The 27985-nt window shown below is 40.1% G+C and overlaps 1 protein-coding gene across 1 annotated transcript; it reads left to right on the top strand.

Annotated features, from left to right (window-relative positions):
• The first annotated feature begins 76 nt into the window (after nt 1-76).
• SPATA6 (spermatogenesis associated 6) lies at nt 77-27985 on the top strand. Its single transcript, XM_083447879.1, has 14 exons — nt 77-298; nt 2655-2792; nt 3856-3904; nt 6217-6258; nt 7944-8068; nt 9949-10029; nt 11366-11641; nt 12655-12742; nt 15679-15719; nt 17906-18087; nt 23369-23468; nt 23986-24110; nt 27048-27238; nt 27634-27985. Exons 1-13 carry the CDS (start codon nt 248-250, stop codon nt 27217-27219), a joined length of 1470 nt encoding a protein of 489 aa, XP_083304005.1. The 5' UTR covers nt 77-247; the 3' UTR covers nt 27220-27238; nt 27634-27985.

Below are 27985 nucleotides of genomic sequence, written 5' to 3'. Positions count from 1 at the left end.
CAAAGCAGCGAGGGTTCCGTTAGCCACGCCCCCTCCCCACCCTCAGGGGCCCCGTTAGCGTTCCGGCTGCCATAGTTACCGAGTCCGTCCAGGGCGGGCGGCGGGCCGGCGGGCGGGGCCTAGTTGTGCAGCACGTCCTGTGTGGGGACCGAAAGGTCCCCTTCTCCGACCTCTCCACCCCGTGCCTCCCCACCCGGCGGGTGGGACAGTAGGGCCGCCTCCGCCGCCCTCCTCTTCCTTCCCCATAATGTCGCCAAGCAAGGGCTTCCTCTGCGTTCTGGAGCTGCAGATCCGCTCGGTGAGGCGAAATAGGCGGCGGGGAAAGGGTTAAGCGCGCGCGGCGGGGGCAAGATGGTGGCCTCAGGGTGGGACATGGGGGGATGCGAGAGGGGAAAGGGGGCAGAGAATGGGGGCCAAGATGCCAGGGCGGAGGGGGCGCCTCGGTGTCTACGGGAGAGACCTGGAGGAAGCGATTTGGGGGAGCCTTCAAAGTTTTCTTCCTTTGTGGGGCTGCTCTTTCGCCTTCAGGTTCTTCCGCTCTTGCTTTAAAACTAGATAAAAACCCTCTCCCCAAAAATGAGAGTGGGGCGCACTCTTGATTTAATCCTGGCAGGGGTTTTTTAATTCCTCCTAACGGTGTTGGCGGAAATCGGGAGGGTGGTGGACCCGGTTAAGACTGATGCGCCTGGTCTGTGACCCACTTGCTGCCGCTGATGGATTTGTTACAAGCAAAGCTGCCCAATCAGAAAACGTGATTTTATTTGATTTGTTTCTAAAATACTGGCCCATCCAACTTTTTCTTTCCCCCTTTCTACTGACTGACGTTCTCGAGTACATCTGGAAACTTCATTTTGCCTCTTCTCCCCTCCCCACCCCCCAAACTTCCTGAAATGCTTCAGTAACCGTTAGATTAAGTCTCCTCCTCTCCGTTTCCTCCTGACCAATTAGACGCCAAGGTTTTGCCTTTTTTGCAAACTCTGCACCAATCCCTGTGTGGAATGTGAGTTGGGCACATCTGTTGCTGAATGCAATTAATCAGCTGCTAAAATACTTGCAGGAGTGACAAGTTTTGCATGTAGCACTTGGGTAAATCATGGCTTAGTGTGAACATGCAGGTCCCCAGAGAAAAGATCATGGTTGCTTTGCTCTTTCTCCTGTCCTCCAGCGGTTGTACTGCTGTGAGCTAAGCCATGGTTTGACTTAGTGTGCTCTTCAAACCTGGGCATGTGTCTCACTCCAGACAAACCACAAGCTGTAACTTTGTTCATGATGATGGTTACTTGTTTCCTGTTCTTTATTTGCTGGAAAGCTTGGAACACGAAAAAAAGAAGTGGAGTTCATCTTTCTCTGAACCCCAAAGTAAAGTTTTTATGACCCTGAATCCCCAAATAAATGTTGGGATGCCCCATGTCATATGTCTCCATGATCCTGGGGGACTTTCCCCCTTCAAGCCCAACAATAATGGTTTTCATGTCTGGGGAGAGAAGCAGTTCTAGATGGAGTCTCTCTCTACCTGAAGCAGCAGGTACTAACTTCAGGCCCAGGTGGCTTCGGTGCTTAGGAGTGTCAGGGATAGGCTGACCACAGTGACCTGTGCTCTGATACGATGCCATTTGAACCACTGTAATATGCTATATGTGGGACTTCCTCTGGGGACAATGTGGAAACTGCAGCCAGCACAAAATGTGTCTTCATGGGTTGGGAGTTGTTTGTGGATAAACAATCATGTAACACTCTAGTACCAGCTCCCTTTCTGCCAGTCAGCCCAATTCAAGGTGTTGGCTCTAATGTGTAGAGCCCTAAATAGGTTAGAGCCCAATTACTTGATGGAACATCTCACCCATATCTGCCAAGTTGAGTTCTGCAATTTGGTGGTGTAGGATCTTACAGTTTCACTGGTTGAAAGGGCCTTTTTACAGTGATGCAGGTGGGATCCACAGCCTTCTTTGTGGTGGCAATCTGCTGGTGGAACTTCCACACCCCCCCCCCGGGCATCCAGCTATCCCCATCCTGACACCCCCCCCCCATAATTGATGACTTTTAGAAAACTGCTTAAAACACTTATTTTCACCCAGTCATTTGAAAGGTCTGTGAGTGGAATTGATGATTCTAATGCAGCTGCTGAGCTGTTGTATTGGTGTAATGTGATGCTTTAATTATGCTGAAATTGTTTTATTGTTTTATCTTGTGTGTTCATTGCCCTGGGATCCTATTGGATGAAGGGTGATCTATAAATGTAAATAATAAATAAACACACATTTCAATATTGGTTTCATTTTTCTCGTAGCTTGAACTAAAAATTCAATACAGACTGCACTCTTTGATTCAGGGCTGCTCCTGAAAATGGCATCGCCATATCTAGTTTCCCCCCTCTCCTGTAACATGTAGAAATACGTTTTTCTTTCATTTTTAATTGAAACAAAACTATATGAAATTACTGCATTATCACATCGATAGAAGTTTGTGTAGACATACTTAATGTTGTGACATTATGATATGCTTCATTTCCTTGCCTGTGGCAGCTGCAGCCAAAGATGCTGAGCAGGGGCAGACAGAGAATTCAATATAGGGATGCAGTTTTTTTAGCAGCAACCCCATGTTGGCATCAAGTAGCTATACAAATTTTGTGACATAATTGAACATTGATCTTCCAGATAACATGTCCGGGAGTTACCCTGAAAGCCAAAGATGACCTTTACATCAGTGCCCGCATTCTAGGACAATATAAGAAGACATCGTCTGTTCGTGCAATATTTCCCCTTCTATTTAATGAAAAACTGATATTTGAAAAGGTAAATGTTCACCGTGTCCTGGGTATGACATTCAGTGCATTACTGGCATTTTGATCTAAGCACTACTTACATGGATGGAAAATGCAATGTACATACAGTCGCATGAACAAAGGTTTCCTCTTTGCCTTAACTGTTTATTGTTAGCCCTGTGCACAGTTTCCTGCTATTCATACATGTCTGACTTCACATTGAAGTCAACAGGAAAGCCCACCCACATGGGAACTCAGTTCCTGTGTTCAAGTGTTAATTGATATTTAGGTTGGAAACTGCGTATTTTACAGTTAATAAGTTGATTCAAGAATAGTTGTAGGGCAGGAGTGTGACCCCTACATGTTCTTGAGGTGCAACTTCCAACATCGCCAGCTAGCATGACCAAGTGACCAGGGATGATGAGAGTTGTAGTCCAACATCAGAAGAGCTGCAAGTTCACAACTCTGTTGTAGGGTGCATATGTGAGTCCTTCCCAGTCTTGCATTATCCATAGTCTCCTGGCCTGTTTGCTGTTCAGTGAAGGTAGCTATTCACAGGCAGTTTTTCAGACTCATGAGGTTGTACAGTGTCATGGCTTATGGCACCACCCACCCACACGGGTCTTTGTAGCCCACACAGCCTAGCTTGCTAGAATTAACACCACTTTCAGTCAGTTCTCACAAGTGTATCTTATCATGCACTCTAAAAGTGAGTTGATACTCTCATTACTCTTCATTAGTAAGTGCCTTATAAAGTAACCAATAAAGAATACCAGCTCCCATTTGGTAGTAAGCAGTGGGCTTTTCCATTGTGTTGAAAGCAACACATATATACATTCCTGTTATTTATGGTTGAATATATGACTAAAGTAATACTGGAAAGGGCAAAAATCAGAGAAGAAAATGGGTTATTTCTGTGAAAAAGCTTTTGTCTCTGTGCCAAATTATGAATCTTGGTTTTTGCTTTCTCTTTGAAAGAAATGAGTGCAGTTTTCCTTTTCCTTTCCTTTTAAAATTATGGTGGCCATATTCTATGTCCTTGTTATAGCTGAGGCTAACTTGTTCCATTTCATTTTCTTAAATTTTCATTTTAGGTATATACTGATGTAGTTGACCCAGGAGACCTTGTTGAACTATTTGAACGTAGGTTTTAAAAAACTTTTTATCTCTATTATATTCTTTGCATGAAATTACTTTAAAGTGTAGAATATGAAAAGCCAATGGGAGATTAGGAAAAAAGTCAGAATACACTGGTACCTCAGGTTAAGTACTTAATTCGTTCCAGAGGTCTGTTCTTAACCTGAAAATATTCTTAACCTGAAACACCACTTTAGCTAATGGGGCCTCCTGCTGCTGCCGTGCCGCCGGAGCACGATTTCTGTTCTCATCCTGAAGCAAAGTTCTTAACCCAAGGTACTATTTCTGGGTTAGCGGAGTCTGTAACCTGAAACGTATGTAACCTGAAGCGTATGTAACCTGAGGTACCACTGTATGGTTTTTTTTATGAATGATGAGAAAATGACAGTTGCAATATACTATAAAGTCACCTTCACTTTCTCAAAAAATAAAATAAAATAAAGTTTCAAAGTAAGGTGTGCAAAGGAAACAAAAAACACCCTAAGTTAAGATGAGAATGTGTTTGTGTTCATTGGAATATCTCACTAAGTTTTAGATGAAAACCCATAGAATTAGTTTAATTATGGATTGCTATGTATTCAGTTGGGAATATTTTTGATTATCTTTTGAATAACTGGTGCTTTTGTAATTTTAAAATTCAGTGAACCTTTGCTCATTATCACACTTGCAGAGATTTCCCATAAGTCTAATCTCTGCCCCCTCCCCTGAAAAACACAAAATATTACTAGTCACTATTGAATATGAGAGAGAAAGAGAGTGAAAATAGGATAGCAAAGAGATTAAAGACAATACAAGAAAGCAAGTTAACAAAAGCTCAAGTTATCTTTTAATTCTGGGGAAACATAAAATGGTCATTTTGATGAAGCTGTGCAGATCATGGTCTGACCCATACCTGGGCCAAGACCACCTAGGAAACCCATGTATGCTTCATTGTTTCATAGAATCTTAGAATTGTAGAGTAGGAAGGGATCCGGAGGATCATCTAGCCCAACCCCCTGCAATGCAGGAATATGCAATCCCATATGGCAGAGCTTTCCAAACGGTGTGTCGGGACCTGTTAGTGTATCGGCTGCAGTGTGTAGGTGTGCCATGTGAACGTTCGCCACGCTCCTCCCAGGGTTGGGAAGGGCTTAGTTTAACCTCCGGTTTGCTAATAGAACTGAATTATTGTGTCACGAACTGATGCATGATGTGTCACCAACATGAAAAGTTTGGAGAGCTCTGCCATACGGGGATCAAACCTGCAACCTTGGTGTTATCAGCACCACACTCTAACCAACTGAGCTATCCATGATTGAAGAAAAGTGGGGTATGTTAAATAAACAAGGGAGAAAGATTTAGGCTAAATCTTGACTTGAAGGCTGCAATTTAATACTACTACTTGGTAGCTCTGTCCCAGCTTCTGCCAACCTAGCAGTTCAAAAGCACACCAGTTCAAGTAGATAAATAGGTACTGCTGTGGTGGGAAGGTAAATGGCATTTCCGTGTGCTCTGGCACTTGACACGGTGCCTCGTTGTGCCAGCAGTTTAGTCATGCTGGCCACATGACCCAGAAAGCTGTCTGTGGACAAATGATGGCTCCCTCAGCCTGAAAAGCAAGATGAGCCCTGCAACCCCATAGTTGCCTTTGACTGGACTTAACTGTCCAGGGGTCCTTTACCTTTACTTTTAATTGAGCAGGTGTCAACTTTATGAATTAAATGTCACTAAATATGGAAATTATCTATGTCATATGCTTATGATAGCAAAACATATTGTAATCACTAGAGGATTTGAGCCTACCTTCACACTTCAAGGGTGTTATACTGTCACAGTGTCTCAAATATTAGTCTTAGGGATGCAGGAGGTTTTGACTGTCTGCCACATACCATGACATCTACATATGTTATTCTTCAGGTAGTGCATGTCCAGTGTCTGCTTCAGTACTGTCTAACTGGTGGAAAACAGCAGCCAACTGAACAACCAGCAAAGGGCATTTTTCCTGTTCCCCCTCCAAAAGGGCAGGAATAAAGATTTCACTTAAACAGCCTCAGGAAGCAGCTGTTGTACCATATGTATCTGGATTATCTGATGTATGATAAGCTCTAAAAGTATATTAAGTGTCAGAGCAGCCAACCCATCTGCTCTTACAAGCTAAAAACTAGTATCTTCACTACTATTTCACACTTAATGTGTCCACTATCCATCTCTGCTAATCATTGCCTCGTCAAAATTGTGCAAACCTTTCTTGTTCAGGTTAGAGAAAGTTAAATTGGTGTAAAGCTTTTTGTTTGCATCTCAAAACAACTTCTGACTATAGTTTCCTTCTTTTTTTCTAGGTGACACAACAGTACTTGAATTGATACAAACTGTTCCTCCAGGTATTGATAAATTCATGAATTATGGAGGTTTTTAGAGAAATTTTCATGAATGCCTAACATATTGCAGAGGACTCTGCTTCTCAGGTTGCAAACAGCATAGTTCTCAACTAATCAGAGTCAGCGTAATAAACCTTCCTTAGCTGTGGACCTTCCACTGTTGCATAGAATCACAATACACACTATCCTTACGCTAGGGAAGATGATGGCCTCTTCCCTGCTACCTCTCTGGGTTTGACCATATGATAGCTCAGTTAGAGCGTAGTGCTGATACTGCCAAGGTTGCAGGTTTGATCCCCATATAGGATAGTTGCAACTCTATCATTCTATGATTCTACGATCTTCACTCTGCAGTTTCCTCATGTGCAGAGCCTACACAGGTGCATTTATATTTTAGCCCACAGATATACTAGAAACTGCCTTTCTAAACCACTTTTGTAAAATGTCTGATGAATCTCCATACTGAGTGTCTTGACCACCTGGGCAAGGGAGAGCAGAGTGTAATGTTCTTCCTCATAAGATCCCTATGGCTAATACTCTCCAGGGTTTCAGGAAGGCTAAAAAAGCCTTTCTCCTTCAAAAGTCTGTTTTGTTGGTGGGCTGAATTTTTTAGGGCAATCACTAGTTTACATTTGGTTGGATCCAGAATATTTTCAGTGGAACCCAATATCTAAATGTTCCCACGGGATGCAGCCCTCTATGTCCAGGGGGATGGAGGATTCTCTTGCGGGACCTGGTGCAGGGGGGTAGAGATTGAAAAAGGGACCACTGAAAATCTCCTCGCCGTTCTGCCTCTGGTAGAATTCAGTTAGCAGACTAGGAGCCTGTGGTTGACAAACAGGAGTCGCTTCCATTTTCAGATGTCTGAGGTGTCATTCTGCTGCATCTGGGTTATTTTTATTGGCACTTTTAATTGAAAGATTGTTTCAAACTTGATTTATTGTGGAATTTTGTATTGTATTTTAAATTCTTGATAGTCTATTTTGTAGTTGTAAGGTTGGTTAAACTGATAAAAATAAAATTTACATAGATAACTGAACTGCCAATCATGTAGCTGTTGTCTATTTATGTAATTATCCAATCATGCACTGGGAATTAATCTTATTTTTCAGTATCTACTTACAAGCAACATTCCTTCTCAGGCACAGACATTGCTAATAACCAATTATGTTCAATACACAACATAACCTTCTATCACTTTTGCTCTGGATTGTTTTGACAAGGTGCTCTTTTTTGCTGATGTGTTAAAATTTGAGACCATAAATTTTAAACAGGGAGCTTTCTTAAATGGATTTAAAAAAATCAGTTTAGATTTATATTTTTTGCTTCTTCCTGATGGCTCTGATCTGCTTTTTAAAATGCCATTATCAACTAGTAGAATTGCTTAAATGGTCTTTAGGATAATTTTCCATGTCAATCATATTGGGAGTAGACCTATTGAAGGCAGAACTTGATAATCCATTGATTTCAGTGGGTATGTATAAAGTTGAATATAACCCATTGGTTTTAATTGGAAAAAATAGGTCTGTATTTAATTCTTCTATTGAAATTAGTAGGATTCAAAAATGCTTAACTTCAATTGGGCTATCCTTTTTGTATACAGTCTGGCTTGCCTATATTTGATAAAAAAGAGAAAGCAGGTGATATCTCCCCCCCCCCCCAATCATATGTATAACTATTATTTTCAGTTGGAGAAATTCTAGCCACTTATGAAGAAAATACAAGAGATTTCCTTTTCCCTGCTCCTAAATCAATCACTGGACAACGAGGGTCAGTTCGTGAAATTTTAATGAAGAAGGCCTTTGGTTTTACAGTAAGTGGTGAAATTGTTCTTTTCTCTGAAATATTGCTCAATACTTTGATATGCTCCATATACAATGTGGATTATTTAAGGTCCACATTATCACAATATATGATTCAGTGTCCAGGCTTTGGGGATATTTGTTTAAGAGATGTGCTGAATTAAGGCCTGATCCATTTGTGCAGTACATTTTGTTTCACAGTGCATAAACTTCCTCTTGCTTATTTGAATTGAGTTTTTCTGACATTTTGTTGCTATGCGACTTGGTTGGGTGATATGCTTTTGACTATTGCCACCACATGCTATAAACAAGAATGATCTTCTGTGAAGGAACCATAGTTCAGTTGCAGAATGCATGCTTTAGATTCATCTGGTATCTCCAGTGAAAAGGTTCTCAGTATAGAAAATCCCTCTGCCCAAGACCCTGGAAAGCTTCTGTTGGTCAAATATTTTATTTGTTTATCTAATAAATTTATTGGCTGTCATTCGAAAGACAGTATTTTCCGATGACAGCTTACAATGTTGAAATGTATTTAAAACCGTATAAAATAACAACATAATCACAGTTATGTCAACATTTAAGTCAATGTACCACAGCAAGCCATAGCAGTATATAAGACTATATTCAACACACTAATTAAAAGCAATCCTGAACAAAAATATTTTTAAAACCCACCTAAACACTAAGGAGTGGACAGTACTGAGCTAGATGAATAAGTAGTCTGAACCAGTATGAACTTCCCATAATATTGAGGAATGACTCCTATTATAGAAGCCAAGCTGCTGCTGCTGCTTAAACAAAACTTGTTTTTCTCTATGCCATTCCTACCTTTTGCAATTATATCCATTACTGTACTTGGAACAAAATATATCTTGACAGATCTATAATTACATAGATTTCACTTTATTGTATCTTTAAAATGGCATTTCATTGGCTACCTACAGATCCTTTGGTGAATGGCTGCTTTTAGCAAACATTTTTATTAGTTCAGCAGATTCCTATTTGAGTTGTGAGTGTGCTACAAAATTCCATGTTAACACCCATTTCTTCATATGGGGTCATTTGGTGCAATTCGTTTCACATGATATCAGTGCAAGTTGCCTGCAGTAAGTCTAGTTAGGGCAAGGATATAGGGTGAGGATTAAGACTGGACACAAATAACAGGAATGGAATGGGAGGAAACTTTTTCCCCACAAATGGCAAATCCTATGCTACTTCCCCTGTATTCCTTGTGCCACATATTTCTTCCAGTGACTACACCCTCTGCTTGCTACAGGGAGGAAAATGCAAAAATCTGCAGCTTGTCATTCTGGTTGACAGGCATTGCCTGATATTCTCTTTTATAACCATGATGTTGCCCTCACTGCTGGTGGGGTAGGGTGTTTACTTTTGGAAAAGTAAAAGGAGTTTGTTATAATTTGTTTTCCTTTGTCCAGCATTAAGATGTGGCAAACAAACATAGGGGAAATGTAGGTTTTGTGTAAACAAAGGATATCATAATGTCTCCATTGTCCATATCAAAAAGTTTGAAAGTGATGTGAGTAAAGGTTGTACAGCAATACTTGACTTTTAATTAGTGATATGTAACATGCCATGAAAATCTTTTTAAATGCTTTTGACAAAGCAATGTGTTGAAATAAACGGCAGACCTTAATTGTAGTACAAAAGCAATATAATCATCAGTAATTGAATTGTCAGAAATGCAAATGTTATCTTCTTGACATTTACCATTGCTGTTCTGTCTTTTCTAATTATCTTTATTAAAGGCTGAAATTAACAAAGGAAACTGTTAAAATTAGGAATGGTTTGTTGCAGTAGGTGACATTTACTTCTTTGATACCCTTTATCTCTCTAGTTGGAGCTTGATGTTCAATTATTGTCTCTCTTCTAGGGAATTGCACCAAAATTGAAGTTTTTCACAAGTTGTCTTATTTCTGAAAACCTGTTACGTTCAGAAAAAGCTCAAAAGCAGGTTAGCATAACTTAATTATCTGCACTTTAATTTTTAGATTGAGTATTGATAGCTAGATTGTTTCTTTTGGTGAAATTCCTCTTATGAAAGTTTCTCAGAAATTTTGATTTGCATCTGCAATCAAGTTCAGTAAACGGCAGCCTGAACATTGCAAATAAGTGAATCTAAAAGTGGCAGCTACAAGAATCTGTGTTTACCCAAGTATTTAGTATTTAGCAATGAAAGATAGGCAAGTAATATTTTATAGGAATAATAATAATAATAATAATAATAATAATAATAATAATAATAATAATAATAGATAAATGCATTAGACACCCTACTCCAAGGGTAACCTGCTGGCACTAGTACCCCCTATGATGCCTGCAAAAGATCCTGGGTATCATATGCCTCCTCAAAAGACCACCATTCACAAGACACTGTTTGCTGTTCCTGTTCACTTATTGTTGGCACTGCCTTAACTTCTTCTGCATTGAACATGTGGCCTTGAACATGCTCATATTTCATAGATAGGAAGGACTGGACATCCACTTTTCCATTTGTTCTGAACAGAGGAGAGATGCAAATAGGTTCTCTGAGAGTGAGTGCAGCAGTGGTTGATTTGGGTACTTTTTAAACCCATTAATGGAGTGGCATGCCCTCACCATTCTGTGGTCTAGTCTCTTTATCTGCAATTTTAAGGTCCCCCAAATGTTTGACAACTCCTGTGTATGCAACCCCTGCATATGCAAGCAAGGCAAAATACTCCTTCTTGGACCACCACCCTTTGGACCACCACCCATACACTGTTCTTGACTAAGTAGGCCAATGCCAGTACAGTGGTACCTCCGGTTACATACACTTCAGGTTACATACGCTTCAGGTTACAGACTCCACTAACCCAGAAATAGTGCTTCAGGTTAAGCACTTTGCTTCAGGATAAGAACAGAAATTGTGCTCCGGCGGTGCGGCGGCGGCAGGAGGCCCCATTAGCTAAAGTGGTGCTTCAGGTTAAGAACGGACCTCCAGAACGAATTAAGTACTTAACCCAAGGTACCACTGTAATGGTGGAGGAAACTCCTCTGAAAGGAGCATCAGAGTGTTTCTTTTTTCTAGGTGGTGGAAGATGGTTCAGTGTTCTTGTAGGGCAGGTGAACCTAAGAATAGAAGAGAAGCAGAGAGTGGGAAGAATGAGACACCTCCAAGAATGAAGCTGTGTGTGATCTTGAGGTTTTGAAGTTTGTTCTGGAGACTTTGTGTGTTAAAAGCAATATAATTGTTGAATGCTGTGTTATTGATAGTGCGGACTTATTCTCAGAAGCCGTTCATTCTTTCTTATTGACTCTCTTCAATTCAGGATAACTTAGACCAGCACCAACGTTCATCCAAAGATGGAACGCCACAGATAAGGTCACCAAAAAAGAATCCTCCCTCACGTGAGAGAAACAGGCAGGGCTTAGCAGCAAAAACGTATGAGCAGCCCACAGTAGCCTCTCTTTCTCGATCTCCATCTCCTTACACAAAAAGGCGAATGTGTGAGCTTCAGCAACTTAGACAACGCCTGGCCCATCTAGACCTAGGACCTTTTGATTTCAGAAAAGAATCGGATAGACCTCCATTTGTAGTTCGACGTGTATGTATGCCCTACAGCAATTCCAATTTAAGCCAGGAGCAAATCTTGCTGTTCACAGTTACTCTAAGAAGCCTTTCATTCAGCTCTTTCTCTTTGTGGCTGCTTATTTTCTCCTAAGCGCTCTAAATGTAAAATAAAGCACTACTCAAGTTCTTTTGTTGATGCTGGCAGTTGACAAAGAACCTGTTATTTCATGAGTGCCATGTTGAATTATTTGTGTGTCTATTTTCCCACTGCACTGGATAGCACAATGGTTGTATAAATTCTACTTGATAGTAGCTGAAAGTTCTAAAAGGGCTAAAGCCCTTATGTTTATGTGTGTGTGTTTTAATTAGGCTACTTTTGTAAAACAAGGAAAACAAAACAAAAATATTCTGGAGAAATGTCTAATGTCATGATTTCGTTGACCAGGAGTATGATGTGCATGGCCAAATAAAGGCCTCAGGCCACACATATCTCTGGGTTTGAAAGTATATCCAATGGATTTCCAACTATTTCCTAAATATCATGTAATGTATAAATTGTAATGTCTTTGATTCTTTCAATAGACACTTTAAAAAGGCATTATTCAGACATAATGACAAACAAGTGTGTATGACAAACTGAGGTAATGATAATTTGGCAGGGCTGGGAATTTGGAAGTCTAATAGCTTGCACTTCTGTTTTAAGCTAATCATAATTACGTGATATGTCTGAATCTAGACAAACTGTGGTTGGTCTTAACTGCAGCTTATGGAAACAAGCCAACTTGAAACCAGGAAGCTGGCTTGTTTCCATAAACCATACTTTAGATTAATCATAGTTTAGGATTCAGAAGTAAAACTAAGCTGCAATTAAACAGCAATGGAAGCATAAGCGACTAACCTTATGCTGTAGGGTAGGGAGGAGTGCACGAGTCCAGCACTCATGCATTGAACAATAAACCATTGTTTGTATGTCCAAACTGGGTCACTGCATACAGACACACGTTTTACGCTATAAATAAAACACTTAAGAAATTATTTAATTTTCAGCCAGAACAGCTGTCTGCTTCACCTGATGTTTTTACTTGGTGCCGTCCTAAAGACAATTTAAAAGATGCTTGGCCTGAGACAACCTATGGTAAGTACTTTTTTGTATACAAAAGATGTGTGCAATTATAGACATAAACATGTTTATATTTTACAATGTGTAATTGCTACAGTGGCCTGAATTTTGTCTGTGTTCATAAAAAAATTCCGGTTTTTAACATAGTATCTGATTCCTTATATTCTTGGTAACAGCATAACACATTTTTGTAAATATTGCTAGTGATGAGATAATTCTAAAAGATCTTAGCTTTTTAACAGGAGCAAATACTACTGTGTATTCCTTGTTGATATGTACCATCTTCCTGACTGGGGAGTCTACAAGTCTTTTTGCCTCATTCCTTACAATCTAGACATTTTGTGTTTCATATCTCTCACTTGACTTTAAAAATACAACCCCATACTCCTATAAAGTCAGCCTTCACTGCTGACTGTGTTTTCAGGAAGTTTCACTGAGCTTATGATCTCTTATTTCCCATTTACACCCCTTGGATTATCTGCTCTGTTGCTTCCAGTAATCCATGGATTAGAGTTGGAACCTGTTAGAGAAAAGCCGTGTTGAAAGCCATTGCAATTCCATATAGCGTTCTCTCGCGGTGTTACCACCTGTCATGTTCATTTGCAATTAAGGCACTATACTGCTTTGAAACATTTTTGTTAGGTTTTTGGCATTTGTGCATACTTTTATGTGGATTTTTGTTTGTGTGTCATAGTCTCTAGGGATCAAAAACGAGGTCTCAATTATTGTTTAAGAGTCTCAGGGTAGAGCATCAGATAAGAGAGCCCTTTTCTTTGTAGATCATCCCCGGGGTGGAACGTAATTTCCCTCTGTGAACTGTTCCGCTTGAGAGAAGAACCTTTCCACGTAAGATAATATTATCCACATCCTTGTTTGCAGTGTGGCTTGAACTTTGGTGTATCACATCATTCTCATGTTAACTTTCCTAGTACCCAGAATTTCTGTCTCTCCCTGTTCTGCTGAGTGGCATGGAGGCTGCCCAGCATGGCTTTTCCCCATGTCACATGCTTGCAGTCATGCCAGAAGAGTTCATGCAGCAAGATTTATATCTTTTAAAAATGTCAGAGTTACTTTATTGTATACCAGTATGGGCAGTTGCTGGGACAGGAATTTCTCCCACACGTCCACAGGCTTTCAGTGTTAACCTAGTGGCCCATGAACCTAACAGTAACATGAAAAAGAGGTCCTATGTAATTCTTTTTGCAGTGCAGTCCTTTACAGCAGAGGTTCCCAACCTTTTTTGTTTGTTGATCCACAAGTTCAAATTTACTTGATATGGTGACCCATTATTTTATTGATACATACATTTCAGACCTTAGGACTAAGGCAGCCAATTAGTTTCATGCATTTTAACTGCAAGTTTGCCTTTTCTATCCAAGTCAATTAATACCCCCATTAATGTGTGGTGTTGATACAGTCCCAAGGATCAGAGGTTCCCTACCTCAGGTGTATAGAATTGCAGCCTAATACTGTGACTCCTGTTAATAGGTGTTACAGTAGAGACCCAATCCATTGCTATTTGTTGTGAACTTACTTTTTTACCTCTGTGCTGTGTTAAGTGATAATTACTAATGAATGAGGTTTTTTTAATTTTAAAAAAATGAACATTGTTTCTAATATTGTTGTATATGTGGTTTTTTACCTGTAAGCAGCATTTTGGTCAGAAAATTGGATGGAAATACATATAAATGCTAATAATAATGTAAGCTAATAAATAAAGCTGATCTTGATTGTTAGTACTGTATTGGCTTTAGGTTGCTTCCAGTGAGATTTTAGTAATATGCTGCTGATGTCTTATAGCAGGCATAGGCAAACTCAGCCCTCCAGATGTTTTGGGACTACAACTCCCATCATCCCTAGCCAACAGGACCAGTGGTCAGGGATGATGGGAGCTGTAATCCCAAAACATCTGGAGGGCCGAGTTTCCCTATGCCTGACTTATAGGGCTGGCTCATTTCTGCTGCTGCCTCCCAGCTGCTCCAGTGTGGAGGCTCAGTTGTGGCTCCTGGTGTTAACAAATGAGGTCACCTAGAAGTTGGGGGACCTGGGGGAAGAGAAGGAGAATAAATCTTCTGTGGGTTTTTAGGAGGCCTGGAGAGAATTGGGAATAGAAATCAATTCTCTCTCTGCATGTACATGCAGAAGAGTGGGACTTGGCCTTACAGTGGGACTATAAGGCAGAAGGGTTGTTACTTAAAAGGACCCAGAGTGGGAAAGAAAAGATGACAGGGATCCCCCCCCCCCCTTCTGTGAGGGAATAGAGATGACAACAGCCTGTAGGAGAGCATGGAGCAGGGAGGAAAGAAGACAGAATCCTTCTCTCCACTGGGGAGACAGGCCTGCCATGGGGTGAAAAACTCTTAACAAGATCCCATGACAGTAAAACGGAAAGCTTGGATACTAGAACAAACATTATTGGGCTTATTTTTCCTATTAATTTTCTGGGACCCTTTTGTGTAGTTGCTTCCTGTTGGTCCTGAAAAATCCTTATAAGAGTATATTTAGTCCATTTCCCAAATGATGCTCTCTTGTAAGGAGCTTCATTTGAAGAATGGAAGGAAGATTAACACATCCCAAAAAAATTGAACCAGAAAAGCTGTTGTCTTATGTGGAAAATCTATTCAGCAGAGATATTTCAATGGAAGTATCATGTTTTATCCCAAGTGTTTTACACTGCTGAAGCATTCACGCATCCAGAGACTGATACATTGGTTTGAATAACTAATTATGTCCCAAACTCTAAATTATTTCACTGTCCAAACAGTTTATGTGCTCAGTTACCATTAATACTGTGTGGTAATCAAACAAGCCACTGTTCTCAGAGGTTGCAGTTGAAGGTAGTGCAGTAGGACTAATACTTTGGGGACTTTGAACATTGGTATTATAAATGTGCACTCTAAAAGCAAAAACTCGTATTTGCAAATTAGACATTATCTTATTTTATTTTTTAGATCCTACCCTTCTTGGCAGTTATAGACCCAAGAATCGAAAAGTAAGTACTGAAAAGGAGGTTGCATAATTAAAGCTGAATGTGATGAGCTGAGTAAAACTATCTTAGCTGAGTGGCTTCCTGCTGTATAATGTTATTTCCTTACTATTGACAATTCTATATTTTGCGTTGTTAAAATATGACAGCCTCACAAATTTTGAGGAAAAATTGACAGCCACAATGAACACGTAAAATCTGAAGCTGCCTAGATTAATCTGTCTAGCCAAGTATTGTCAGCTGCAACTTTCCAAGTCCTAACTCAAAGGACTGTCCTCTTATCTTCTCAAGATAAATGTCATTGCATACATTGATTGTTGGACACTGACTTAATGCCAGTGTCAGTGACCTCTTTATAAATGAGGATTCTGGTGATGATTCACAACTAAGGCTGCAATCCTAACTCCACTTGTTGGGGACTAAGCCCCAATGAATTCAGTAGGAGTTACTTCTGAGTAGACTTGGTTAGGTTTGCTGCCCAAATGATCTATTAGACACAATCAATTCACCATCATGCATAGTGGCTCTTAGGACAGCCTAGTGAATAAGCCTGAAAAAATATTTACTCCCTGCTAAGAGGCTTATCACTTGTGTTTCCATCGTGGCAATGGAGAAGTCCTGTTCTCTATGGCCAGCATGAAAACACAGGTTACTAGCCCTCTAACAGACTAATAAAAACAAAAACCCCTGTGCCTTCTACCAAGTGGATAAGCACAAAAGTGATGGACTGATCCTTCCTCCTGCTATCCTGCTGCATTTCCATGCTGGTTTTGGAGAACTGCTCCATCAACTGCAGCTTTTGAAGGTGTCGTGAAAGCTGCTTCCCTCATTTATTGTGAAAATATTGTGTAGTTGGAGGAATTTGGCAGGGATGATTGGAGTAAAGTGAGTATCTGCCTAAACTTCAATCTCCTTGACAGTTGAGTCATTTCTGTGCTCAATTTTAAGGGTCGGTTATCACCTCTAAAGACCTGAGCAGCTTGGACCCAAAATATTTAAGGAATTGTTTCTTCCCATACGTTCTTGTCCTCCGTCCTAGGACAATGGAAGAGGCCATTTTTCTGTGTTCCAGCGCCATCCAAATTTCAGTAGGCAGTAACACAGGCAAGGGGCTTCACTTCCGTAGGGCTATGGAACTTTGGGAGATCCTTCTATCTGGCTTCCTCTCTGATGGATTCCAGCTCAAAATGTTTACATTCTGGCATGCCTGTGGCCTGAGAGGTTTCTGCTTTGTTTTTGTTTTTTCTAAACTGTTTTTATAATATGTTTATTTTAGATATATGTTGAAGCTAGACACCTTGAGACAAGCACACTGTTTTAAAATTTATATTCTATCTTGACTTGGGCAATGCTGCCATTCATTGCTTAAATCTCAAAAAAGGATTTTATTTGAAGGCATGTTGTTTCATTTTCATTGCACCTAAATCTTGGTAGAATCTCATTTACTGTGACATTTTAGTAAACATGGCCAACACTTTTGTCTTAGGGTTGCATCCAACAGTCATCCCATTAGCACAATTCTGCCTATTCAGTGGAACTTCCCCTTTCTCTTCTATCCCTGCTTGCTCTCAATCTGTTCAGGAAGGCCTGTTGTGCAAATGGAAGTCCTTGCACTAATAAGACAAATATGCTGGGAACAACCCCTTACCTTGAAGAAATTAAATAAAACATCCTTCAGGCAGTCACCAGAATTTTCAAAATCTGAAGTGGAAATTTCAGATATGTGGATGACCTGAGAAATGGCATTTAGGATATAAAGGACTGTGATTCCTTGGTTGTAGTGTTCTAGCTATTTCTGTTGCTTCAGAGTTTTAATATACAAAAACAATGTTTTCATTGTACTGCAATACTCAGTACTGTAGTACAGTGGTACCTCGCAAGACGAAAAACTCGCAAGACAAAAGAGTTTTTCATTTTTTGAGTTGCTTCGCAAGACGAATTTCCCTATGGGCTTGCTTCACAAGACGAAAATGTCTTGCGCCTTTTTAAAAAAACCGTCAATGCATTCCTATGGGAAACCGTCAATGCACAGTGGTACTTCGCAAGACGAAAAAAATCACAAGACAAAAAAACTCGCAGAACGAATTAATTTCGTCTTGCGAGGCACCACTGTACTCAGGTATAGCCAAGATGTTAAACATACTATGTATCTTTCTTTAAAATTATGCTCCTCTTTTTTTTGTTTCCGGCAGGCTACCAGGTCACATTCTGATAAAGACCTTCATAGTTTTTCTCACAGTTACGATGAGCACTTGATTTCGAGTATACCTGGTAGGCAGCTCCATTCAACTCAACTGCTAATGCATTCAGCACCTCCACAACTGCAGAAGTATTACTCAACTCCTATGTTTAATTGCTTGTCTCTTAGAGAAAGGTAATGTCATTTATCCACAAAATCTGAACAAATGTGCTGTCTTCTCAGTGTTACCTGTATTTTTAGTATTTCAGGTGGTTGGTTCTTTTACCGATAGGTTAACAACTTAAGGTTAGTTGGCGTATTGGCACATTTCTGCTATGGTGATAATTAAAATCTTAGGATGAAGTGTCTCTAGCAGTACGCCCGTGTAGTGATATATAAGCCATGCGGCAACTTCGGCTTTAAATATATTAATTTGGCATTGAAGGCAGATATTCCAGAGTTGAGATGCAAAGCAGCTGACCCTATTCAAGTACTCCTACTGGTACAGTCCAGCTGGGGAATGCTGTTACCTTCATTTCATAAATGCCTTTAATTCCCATTGTATGTACAGTACTATTCAGTTCAGTGTTGAGGGTTAAAACAGTCAGCCACTTTCAGCAGGTCAATTATATGTCATCTATCACATTCCAAATTTCCCCTCAGCTTCATCAGTGGCTTGCATTTCTGACTGCAAGAGGCTGGTGGGGAGGGTAAACCAAGTGGAAATACCTTGACACTGGAAGCTGCGTTTGCCTGTCTTGCCTCTCCCACCTTGCAGGTATTTTATTCACTTGAGAGCTACTTGAGCTAGGGACATGTGCCAAAGTGCTCTTGTTCTGTGGCTCTTTCCCTGTTGTTGATGCTATGGCACCAAGGTCTGCAGTGTCAGCTACAGTCGTATTAATCCTGACTCTTTGGAGTGGATGGCAATGTGCTCTCTGTATGGAAGTGGTCTGAGTGGCATGGGCACCTTGTTGTGAGCGGGCAGATTCCATTGGATAGCGGAATGCTAGTTTTGTATTTGGTCTCTGGCATTTTGTATTATTGTATTTTTGCTGATGTTATCTTGGTTGTTTGTAACTGATGAGGTGACATTATGTTACATTGTGGATATTATCTTACATGCAAAACAGATTCTTTAATTTTGTTTATAAAAATTGTCATTTTTTTAACCATTCAAAATATTACAATGTGACTTTTTCTGTACATTTTGTCATTCCTATGGTTGTAACGTGCCTTGGGTACTGTAATGTAGAAAGGTGTTATATAAATTAATCTGAATTGAATTGCTATGATTGTGTTGCAGATGTCTGACACAGACTGCAGAGGAATTAGGAATGGTGGAAGCCCTTGGTTCTGTTCCAAAATGGTTTTGCAGAATCTATTCATTTCTCTTTGTCAAAACTCCTGAATGATTGTGAGATTTAAAATAGATTCTGCTATTTATTCTGGACATGTATGCATGTCTGGAGCTTCAGATGTGGCAAGTGAAAGGTGACAGTGCTACTTCTTCATCACTCCTGAGGTCTCATGGTGAGTGTTGTGCTTCCTGGGGAAGTGTCTACACTGCCTGCAGTGTGCCTCATGCCAATTTTGGAACAGGCCCAAATCCCACCACAAAGAGACATATCCTGGAGACATTTTAGAAATGTTTCCATCTCAGCTGGTACCTGAGGTTCTGGCTGAGACTGTGGGTTGGAACATAACTTCTACCAAGAATGGACAACTACCCCCAACTCACCTGTAAAAATAAAAAATATTCCCCCCCCAAGCTCTCCACCAGGAACTCCCCCCTCCAAATAAACACATTTAAGAACAAAGCAGGAAGGTAACTAGCAACAGGAAACACTTTTCTTGCATCTCCATTAACTAGAAATGACTTGGAAGCATTGGGTTTTTTTTGTCAGGGATGGTGAAACTTGTAGTTTTCTTTGCTTCCCGAACTGAACTAGAAGAGATGGGAGAAATGACAAACAAAATCCCACATTCCTTGACCTCTGAGTCATTTCCAGTTAAGGAGAGGCTAGAAAGGTCCTTACTGATGAATCTGGATGAATTTGAAATGGGACTAAAAGGAGTCCTGCCTAAGATTTTCCCACAACAAGCATGCAATGCTCTTCTCTGTTTCGTGCTGATTCTGAATAGCAGCAACTGAGGTGAAGATGTGGCCTTAGAAGACAATAAGAGTCTGAGCTACAAATAAGGCAGTCTGATACAGATATCCATCTTACGTATAGACATCTCAGTAAGCTAGAAAATGGATTCTCTCGGCTACAGATCTCAGTCATTGAGATGGAGCTGTGAGCAGAGTGCCAATGATTCTACGAGGTGATACAGGCATAGAGAGAGGCTTACAGTTTCCTGTCGTTATAGGGGACTGCATATCTTGGGGATTGATTCACCCAGCGTGATGTGACCTTGTCTGTTCTGCAGTTGACAGGTATCAAAAACTGCCTGGCTGGCCTAGAGAAACAGGAAGGTGCAGCTCATCACGAGCAGTTACTCTTGGCCTCTGTAACTTGTCTGATATGGTTCATCAAGACTTGATCTTGTCTGCTGTAGGTCAGAACAATAGATTTCCAAAGTGTTTCTTGAGAAGGTTGGTTATTGTAATGCTCACCACATCATTCTTTGTATGCCAGATGCTCTAACCTACTTCCTTTCATATTCAGACTACTGTGAAATATTTGTCAAAACAGATGGAGTGATTTTACTTGAAATGGCAGTAGGTTTGGCAGCCTCCATTTGTGTTTTTAATGCTTTCCAGAGGTGATCTGTTCATACAACTTCCCAAGAGCTGGTATGGTAGCGCAGGATATCCACAAGCACTTGGGAACATTTTTTCCATCACAGTGTCCATTGTTCTGTGGGCAAGGGGAGGCATTGGCTACCTTCCTCCACACTGAGAGTGGTGTGGCCTTCTGGATGAGTAGTTTGGTGGGGAGGCCCAGTATCCAAGCCATGAGCAACTCTTTTAAATACAGGTGTTCAGGCTGGTAAACATTTTGTACTTAACTTGGAAAGCTGTAGTGTGCTGTTGATAGGGAGACAGAAAGCTGTAGAAAAGCTTTTCTTTTTAGCAGCACTCTTTCCACTGCACACCCAACTGCATTTACCTCCAGAAAGAAAATTACAAGCAGTACAAACACAGTCCTTTTTCTGGCAAGAATGACCAGGGTGAACCTGAAATCTTTTTCCTTTCTAGGATTATGAAACCAAGTGAAGGATGGGAGGCCCCTGAGCAGGCACAGGGAGTCTTCATTTCCTGTGTTCCCTCCTTAAGCCCAGCCTAATGTGTAAATCAGGCCTAAATTCACCGGGAGGGGGAATCATAAGCGACCTCATTTTATCTAATCTCTGTTTGATTTAATTAATTCTTGTTGCATTGTTTCTGATTTCGTATGGTTTGATATAGCTGTCTTCTATTGGATTATTCCAGGGCTAATTTCTTGGCATCTAAAAGTACTCCTTGTGTACTGAATGACTCTTGCTAGGCCATATTACGTTTAAATTAAATCTGGTTTTGTTAATGAGCATAATTGCATTGGTAAGCTCTCAGAGATTCGCTTTTGCAGTTGTAGTTATCCATGGAGCAATTTCTCCCCTTCTCTCCCCCGCCCTTTCTACAATAGTTGCTTGCTCAGTAGATGTGCATCTGCTACTATAGTACTTTATTGATTTTTACCCTGTGATAGTTTGTCCTTGTATGTTTTTTCCTCCTTCTCCTCTCAGCACAAATCCTCTGCCTTTTGAAACTGATAAATTCTTCATGGAAGCCACAGAAGTGCAATTGCACTTCTTGTTGTGATGCACTATGGCAGGGGGAAAGCACTACATTAAGAGCCACAAATGATTTTTGCAGAATGTGCCTATAATAACTTTGTTGATATGAGATACATTAGTATTCCTTGCTAATAGAGGATTTGAGCATTTATTGCTAGAAATGCTGTCTCTGAAAATACATACCCATTGCAAACTATAGAGTAGTAAGCTTCTATTTAAACAGTCCATGTGAACAAATCTTATTTTTTGTACATCTGAGGTCATATAGGCACTTACCTGCAAGTAAGACTCATTTTGAATTTACTTCAGAGTAGACATGAATAGGATTTCACTTAAATTGTCTACCTTATCCCGATGAATATGTAAAATTTAGATTGGCCACATTGATAAGATTTCTGGATTTGTTCCTTGATTCTTTTTGCTGAAAATACAACTCTGCTTATCATTTTTTAAAAGTCCTTATAAAAGAGGGAAAATGCTTTTAGCTACATTACAACAGAAAATAGTTTGTTCTGTTGATTGCTCTCGACATAGCATCTTTGAAATGAATTATGAGTAGTTCTATATTGATCTGGCTTACTCTAGGTCACCGAGCTATATATCCAAAGTGTTTATACAATCTATTGGAATCGATAAACAATTTAAACTGATGTAACTGCAGAATGTTTGCTAGTCCCGAGGAAAATTGGAAGTATGACAAAGAATACAGTTGTAGAAGTTTATTTGGTTTTGTCAGAGTAAAATAATATGACCATTCTGGCAGCACTGCAAGAAACTACCAACACCTTAATCCCATATGTAAGAAGTTGGTGGTTTTGCACAAGCATTATTTGAGTCTTTAGAAATTCTGTTTATTTATAGTTTTAAGAAATTGCTTTTTGAAAATGAGCTTCAGAGAATAACTCCAGTAGGAGTTGCACATCATAAAATGGTTTCAATTTAGATTATGAGTGTTAAATTTTAGCTTTAGCTTTGTTGTATGGTGACTTTGGGTGGTGTAAATATTAATGTAATGGCTTAAAGTGTGGATTAGGTTTTATAGTTATGTCTAAAATTAGACAATTAAAAAGGAGCTGATACTGTTTTTATTAATACCTAAATTTTTGAATGTAGAAAATTGAGGTGTGTGTGAGGAGTGAACATTTCTTATGCCACAGCGCACACTAGTGGATTATTTTGTCATTTCACTAAATAAATGTCCATAGGGATTTACAGGGTTTTTTTGTTTTAAGGGGCGATATTAGTCCTCACTTTGTCCCTCTCAGGGCTAATATTGTGACAATTACAGGAAGCTTCAGTTTGTGACAAATACAGTGCATCAGATAATTGGAAAATGAAGCACAATTGGCTTCAAAGTCGTGTTGAAATCATGCTTCGTAACCATGTTTAGCATTGTGCTGTACATCTCTTTGCCCCATCATTTAGTAAACATCAATACTTATAGATATTTTCTTTTTTGAATATTTTAGAAATTTAGCTAATGAATATGCAGAAATCAATATTTGCTTAATATATTCCTCTAATGTAGCATATGTTACAGAATATATGCTATACGTTACTGGAATTAACAGTAAGTTTTACACTTGATAAAATGAGGCCATCATAAGAGAGAACCATTTGACCTTGTAGCCATTTCTAAAGATCAAACGGTGCCCATAACTTAAAATCTTCCCTTTTTCTCTTTTGATTATAGGTTTCGTTCTGGCTGGAGTGCAACAGTAAATGGAGAAGAGATCCATAAACGAGTGAGAAATATTTTAAGGACTCACAGTGCAAGGCAAAGGCTAACTTTTGTACGTTTTCCTCTAAAGTGTTATGGAGAAAATACCCACCCACGCCCGCTTTTTTAAAAAATGTTTCCTTTCATTAGTACATGGGGAGAACTCAAAAATAGGAATTTTATAACATATATGAACAATTTTTGCCATTGAGCATTGTATCTGTCATGGAACTATTCATGACATTATGTCTTTATGTACAAATTGCTTTGTGAAACCCATTGTATCTTTGGGTCCTCAGCAGGATCACATGGTGCCCGCTGGCCACCCATTTCCAGATGCTCCCTTTTCTTCCTTACCTTTCTGTTTTCTTGTTCCCATCCCTTCCTCCCATGTCAATGGAAGAGCCAGTAGTTTGCTTACCTTACGCTGCATTGCCACTGTTTTCATGTCTCTGATGGCTGTTAAGTGTTCGTTTTGATCAAGATTTAATTTTTTAAATAAAATAAAAATACATATCATTGTGTTTCTTTTTTTAAAGGACTACATTTTTCAGTCACATGAGATTATCATCTTTGTATTGATTCCTTAGGATGAGAGTTGTTTGTCAAAAGATGATTCTGCTAAGTCAAGAGACTCTAGTAAGACAGAAGATTCCAATAAGAAGAAAGACATTTCAGACAGAGACCGTTTAAGCCACAGTGATCTTCAGAGCAGGTAAAGCTCCTATTCCTATTATACCCCCTTGTCCTAGTCCACACTTAGCTTTTCCATTCACTGCTGTCACTGCAATTGTTACCAAAATACTCCTTATCTATGCCTGTTGCAGTTGGAATAAATTATACAAGTGAACTAGACTTGTATAACTTTCTAAACAATCCATGCACAGACTTGGTTTACACTTGAAACACAGCCCACCATAACCTTTAGGCACTCTTAAGTCTATTGATTTAATCTGCCGCTATTCTCTTCCTTTTCATGTTGCCAGAATAATATGAGAAGCCAGGGCTGCTTCTCTTACTATCCTGTCAACACCTCCCCTGCCTCTCATACTCTAAGCCTCGTCTTGTCAGCTGATGCAAGCAAAGCTATGTGCCTATGTCTGGTGATAGTTTGGGACACGGGGATCATTTTGGGACCTACAGGCATGAATAAAGAATCTGCAACAACTACTGCCACAGCATTAGCGAAAACGATGGACTTTGAAATGTCATATGCAAGTAGGGATCTGGGCATTGATGGGTTCATCACATTCTGTAGAGCAGTCATGAGAGTTGGGGATAAAGAAAGGGACTCAAGGACATTCTGACAGCTTGAAGTCTGCCAGCATCCTCATAAATAACCGTACCAAGGCAGAGTTCAGAGGAGAATGTAGTTTTGCTGACCAAATGTTCACACTAAAGTAAATGATTGAAAACCATTGGGACTGCACAGAAGGTCCGTGATGCTGAAATATTTAAAGTGCAAGTGACTTTGAAAGGAACTTGTGGGACTCTAAAGGAGATGGAACAAAAGCATGTGACAGGTATATGACAGGTATTTCCGAAAGTGGAGCTGAGTGCAGCTACCCTGCTCTTAATATGATTTGTGCATGTAATCCCCAGATCACTTCAGCTCAGCTTGTCAGGATAGTTTCCAGTTAAGGCGGCAGACTGACGTTTTTCTAACATGGATGTAGCTATGTCCGTTCCACTGTTGAATTTCTTATGAGGAAAGGATGACTAATGGCCATGCACCAAAAGTGAGCACACTCAAAAAGTGTGACATTGTCAGTATGTTGACGTGGAAAGCACAGGAAGTGCTGCCGCTTTTCATGAGCATATCTCAGACTGTCATGATGACTGTGGTTCTAGGTGAAAAAGTATGGATTTTATGGAACCAGAGTTATGGGTGCTATTCCTTATACTGTGCTCCTGCTCTGCCTTCATTCACTGCATTCTACCTTACTAATAAGTAGTACATGGTCAGCTGGGCTTCAAATATAAGGCTAAAGTCAGCGAGTTTTATCATGGTCTTCTTTGAAAGGACCATTACATGGCTATATAGCACTGATAAACAGTTCCTTTTTCTCATCCACTTTAGCATCCACAAAATATGTATATATATATGTGTGTGTTTTATTTATGGTATTAATATACCTTAAATAGGTGGACCTCATGTAAGATTATTGGCACAATAAGCAATTGTCAGGGAACTGCCATCAGTGCCGGAGGGAGTGAGCAAAATCCAGAGGGATTCCAGAGAGCATCCCGGGATTGGGAGAGGCAGCCCATCTTCTGGGGAAGAGAATCAGCGTAGCACCAGTGGAGAAGGGGGGCAGATGGGGGAAGCAGCGAGGCGGTCCCATGACTCCTTGCCGGGGACCAGCAGGGAGAGTAGAGGTCCTCCGCTGCCTACGCCCTCCTTGCGCAGAAGGCTTTCGCGCAGAGAGAGTAGGAGGAGACTAGGCGTCAAAGAGCTTCTTTGCTGGAAGAAGTTTAAGAAATGCCCACTGACAGATTCCGCCAGCGATTGAGACAGCCACGGGTGAGTGGCTGTCCAGACAGAGAAGGTTCACTCAGGCAATCCAGCCAGGTGTTTGCACCGGCTTACGCATGAGCAACCCCTAGAACCATTACAGCAATAATTAAAAGGTTACTATAAAATAGACAATACAACAGTTTAGAAGCAGCTGTATTGGCTTCTCTGCTCCCCTCAGGGCAAAATGAAACTAATCTGCTGGTCAATCCAGTTGTCTCTCATCTAAAGGATAAATCATATGCTGCCTGCCGTGATGCAAGTTATCACCTACATTTAAAAATTATCTGCATTCAGCCTGGCTTAAGTTCCAAGCTGCTTCTTAGATTAGAGGTCAGGACACAATTATGGAAAACTTGGTATTTGAATCAAGCAGTGGGTCTTGCACTCAAATGCTGACAAGGTGCTTGGGGCGCAATCAACTCTCCAGCAGGTATGATATTTATCTTGACCAGTGAAAGCCATCCAGGAGATGCTGACGCATCTACTTGTTGAAATGACCAGTATCTCTTTTTATGAGAGCAGTGTAGAAAACTCTGACTTGGGAGCCACTATTCGCATGGTAGCATTCCATACTATTAGGGTAGTTGACTATAGCAGGCATGTGGCTGGGGTCTATCAGAGTGCTTGTTGTGGAAGACCAATATAATCGGCCCTGTCCAAATAGTATCTTAATTCAGTGGTGCAGTATTTCACCATGAAGAAAAAGCTCAGAAGCCACCAGGTGCGTGTTGGAGACTGGGTGGATCAAAACCTATAAAAATAATCTTGGGCTCATAGATGGCGAGGTGATTGACAAAGTGACTGTATCAGAAACTAATCAAGTGAATACAAACATATCTGCACATAGAAAGAAATGACACTGAACAGTCACTTTCCATATTTATGAAACTAGAAGGATCCAGTATATTTCTGAGGTGAGACATCTGTAGAGGATACTCAGAAAGTGCAGTCAGGACAGGTTTTCTTTAATACTGTCTATTTTGGAAACAGCAGTGTAAACAAACCTTGTAGGCTTCCTCAAGTGCCTATGCTACTTAAAGAGTAATCAAATAATAAATGTCATTCACTCTTTTCCTTTTTCAAAAGATCACATTTTAATAGATGCGTGTTTGGGTTTTTTTTGGGTATTGCTAGTTCATCTATACGGCAGAGCATCATGGTTCAACTGGATGATGATGACTATTGGACTAGTCAAGCTGCAGAATATAAAGGCAAACCCCACAGAGCAATCTTTGAAGACAGTCTGCAGAAAATCTATCGAAATATGTACCGAAAAGCTTCTGGATCAAAATCAAAGAATAAATAAATTCCTGATAGTGATGCAGGTGAAAATGAACAGTATAAAAGATCAATATTTTTAATGAAAATGTTGTGTGTCTAACAAATGTTTGTTTGTTTCTCTCTCTCTCTGTTTTTATATGAGTTTGTGAAATTCTGAGGCTGGGACTCTCAACAGGAAAATAAATAAAATCTGGAGGGTTTTAAATAGGGTACATTGTTTGTTTATGGGATTTATAGGCGTGTTAGTAGTTTTGGCTCCCCATTTCTAAAGCATCTGGCTTCCAATTGAATTAGGATAAATCGCACACATCTCCACTACATTGCTATCTATGTAGGTATGTGTCTTGCCTAGAGCACTAATAGAGGCACATGTGGAAACAGTTGTTCTATGGCTGCAATGTGTATCCAATACTGTGCTACTGAAAAGTATCTTTTTCAGGGGTGTTATATCATTCAGCATGTCACCGAAAATCTGTGGATCTTGCAAGGGTCTCTGGGCAAGTGGTGGGGAAGCCATGGACCTTTATGTACTGGATGATTGTGTAAGTTCACTGTTGTGAATAGTGAGGAAGTTGCTATCGGGAGCAGAGATTGCATTCATTATCAATACAAGCAGCCAATAATAATGATAGTGCCTACTTGGAATAACCACCACCACCTACAGGACATGTGAGAGTTGGGGATGAGGGAGAGTGAACATAAGAAGCCTAATACAGTATTCAGAATTGTTTTTTATAAGACCTGAAATATTGTCATGTGAACAATAGACCTTCCATATTTTGTTGTAAAAA

Source organism: Podarcis tiliguerta (assembly GCF_965153285.1).
Source record: "Podarcis tiliguerta genome assembly, chromosome: 6".
Taxonomy (NCBI): Eukaryota; Metazoa; Chordata; class Lepidosauria; order Squamata; family Lacertidae; genus Podarcis; species Podarcis tiliguerta.
Note: the sequence above shows the minus strand (reverse complement) of the source record. Positions and strands in the feature narration are given on the sequence as shown.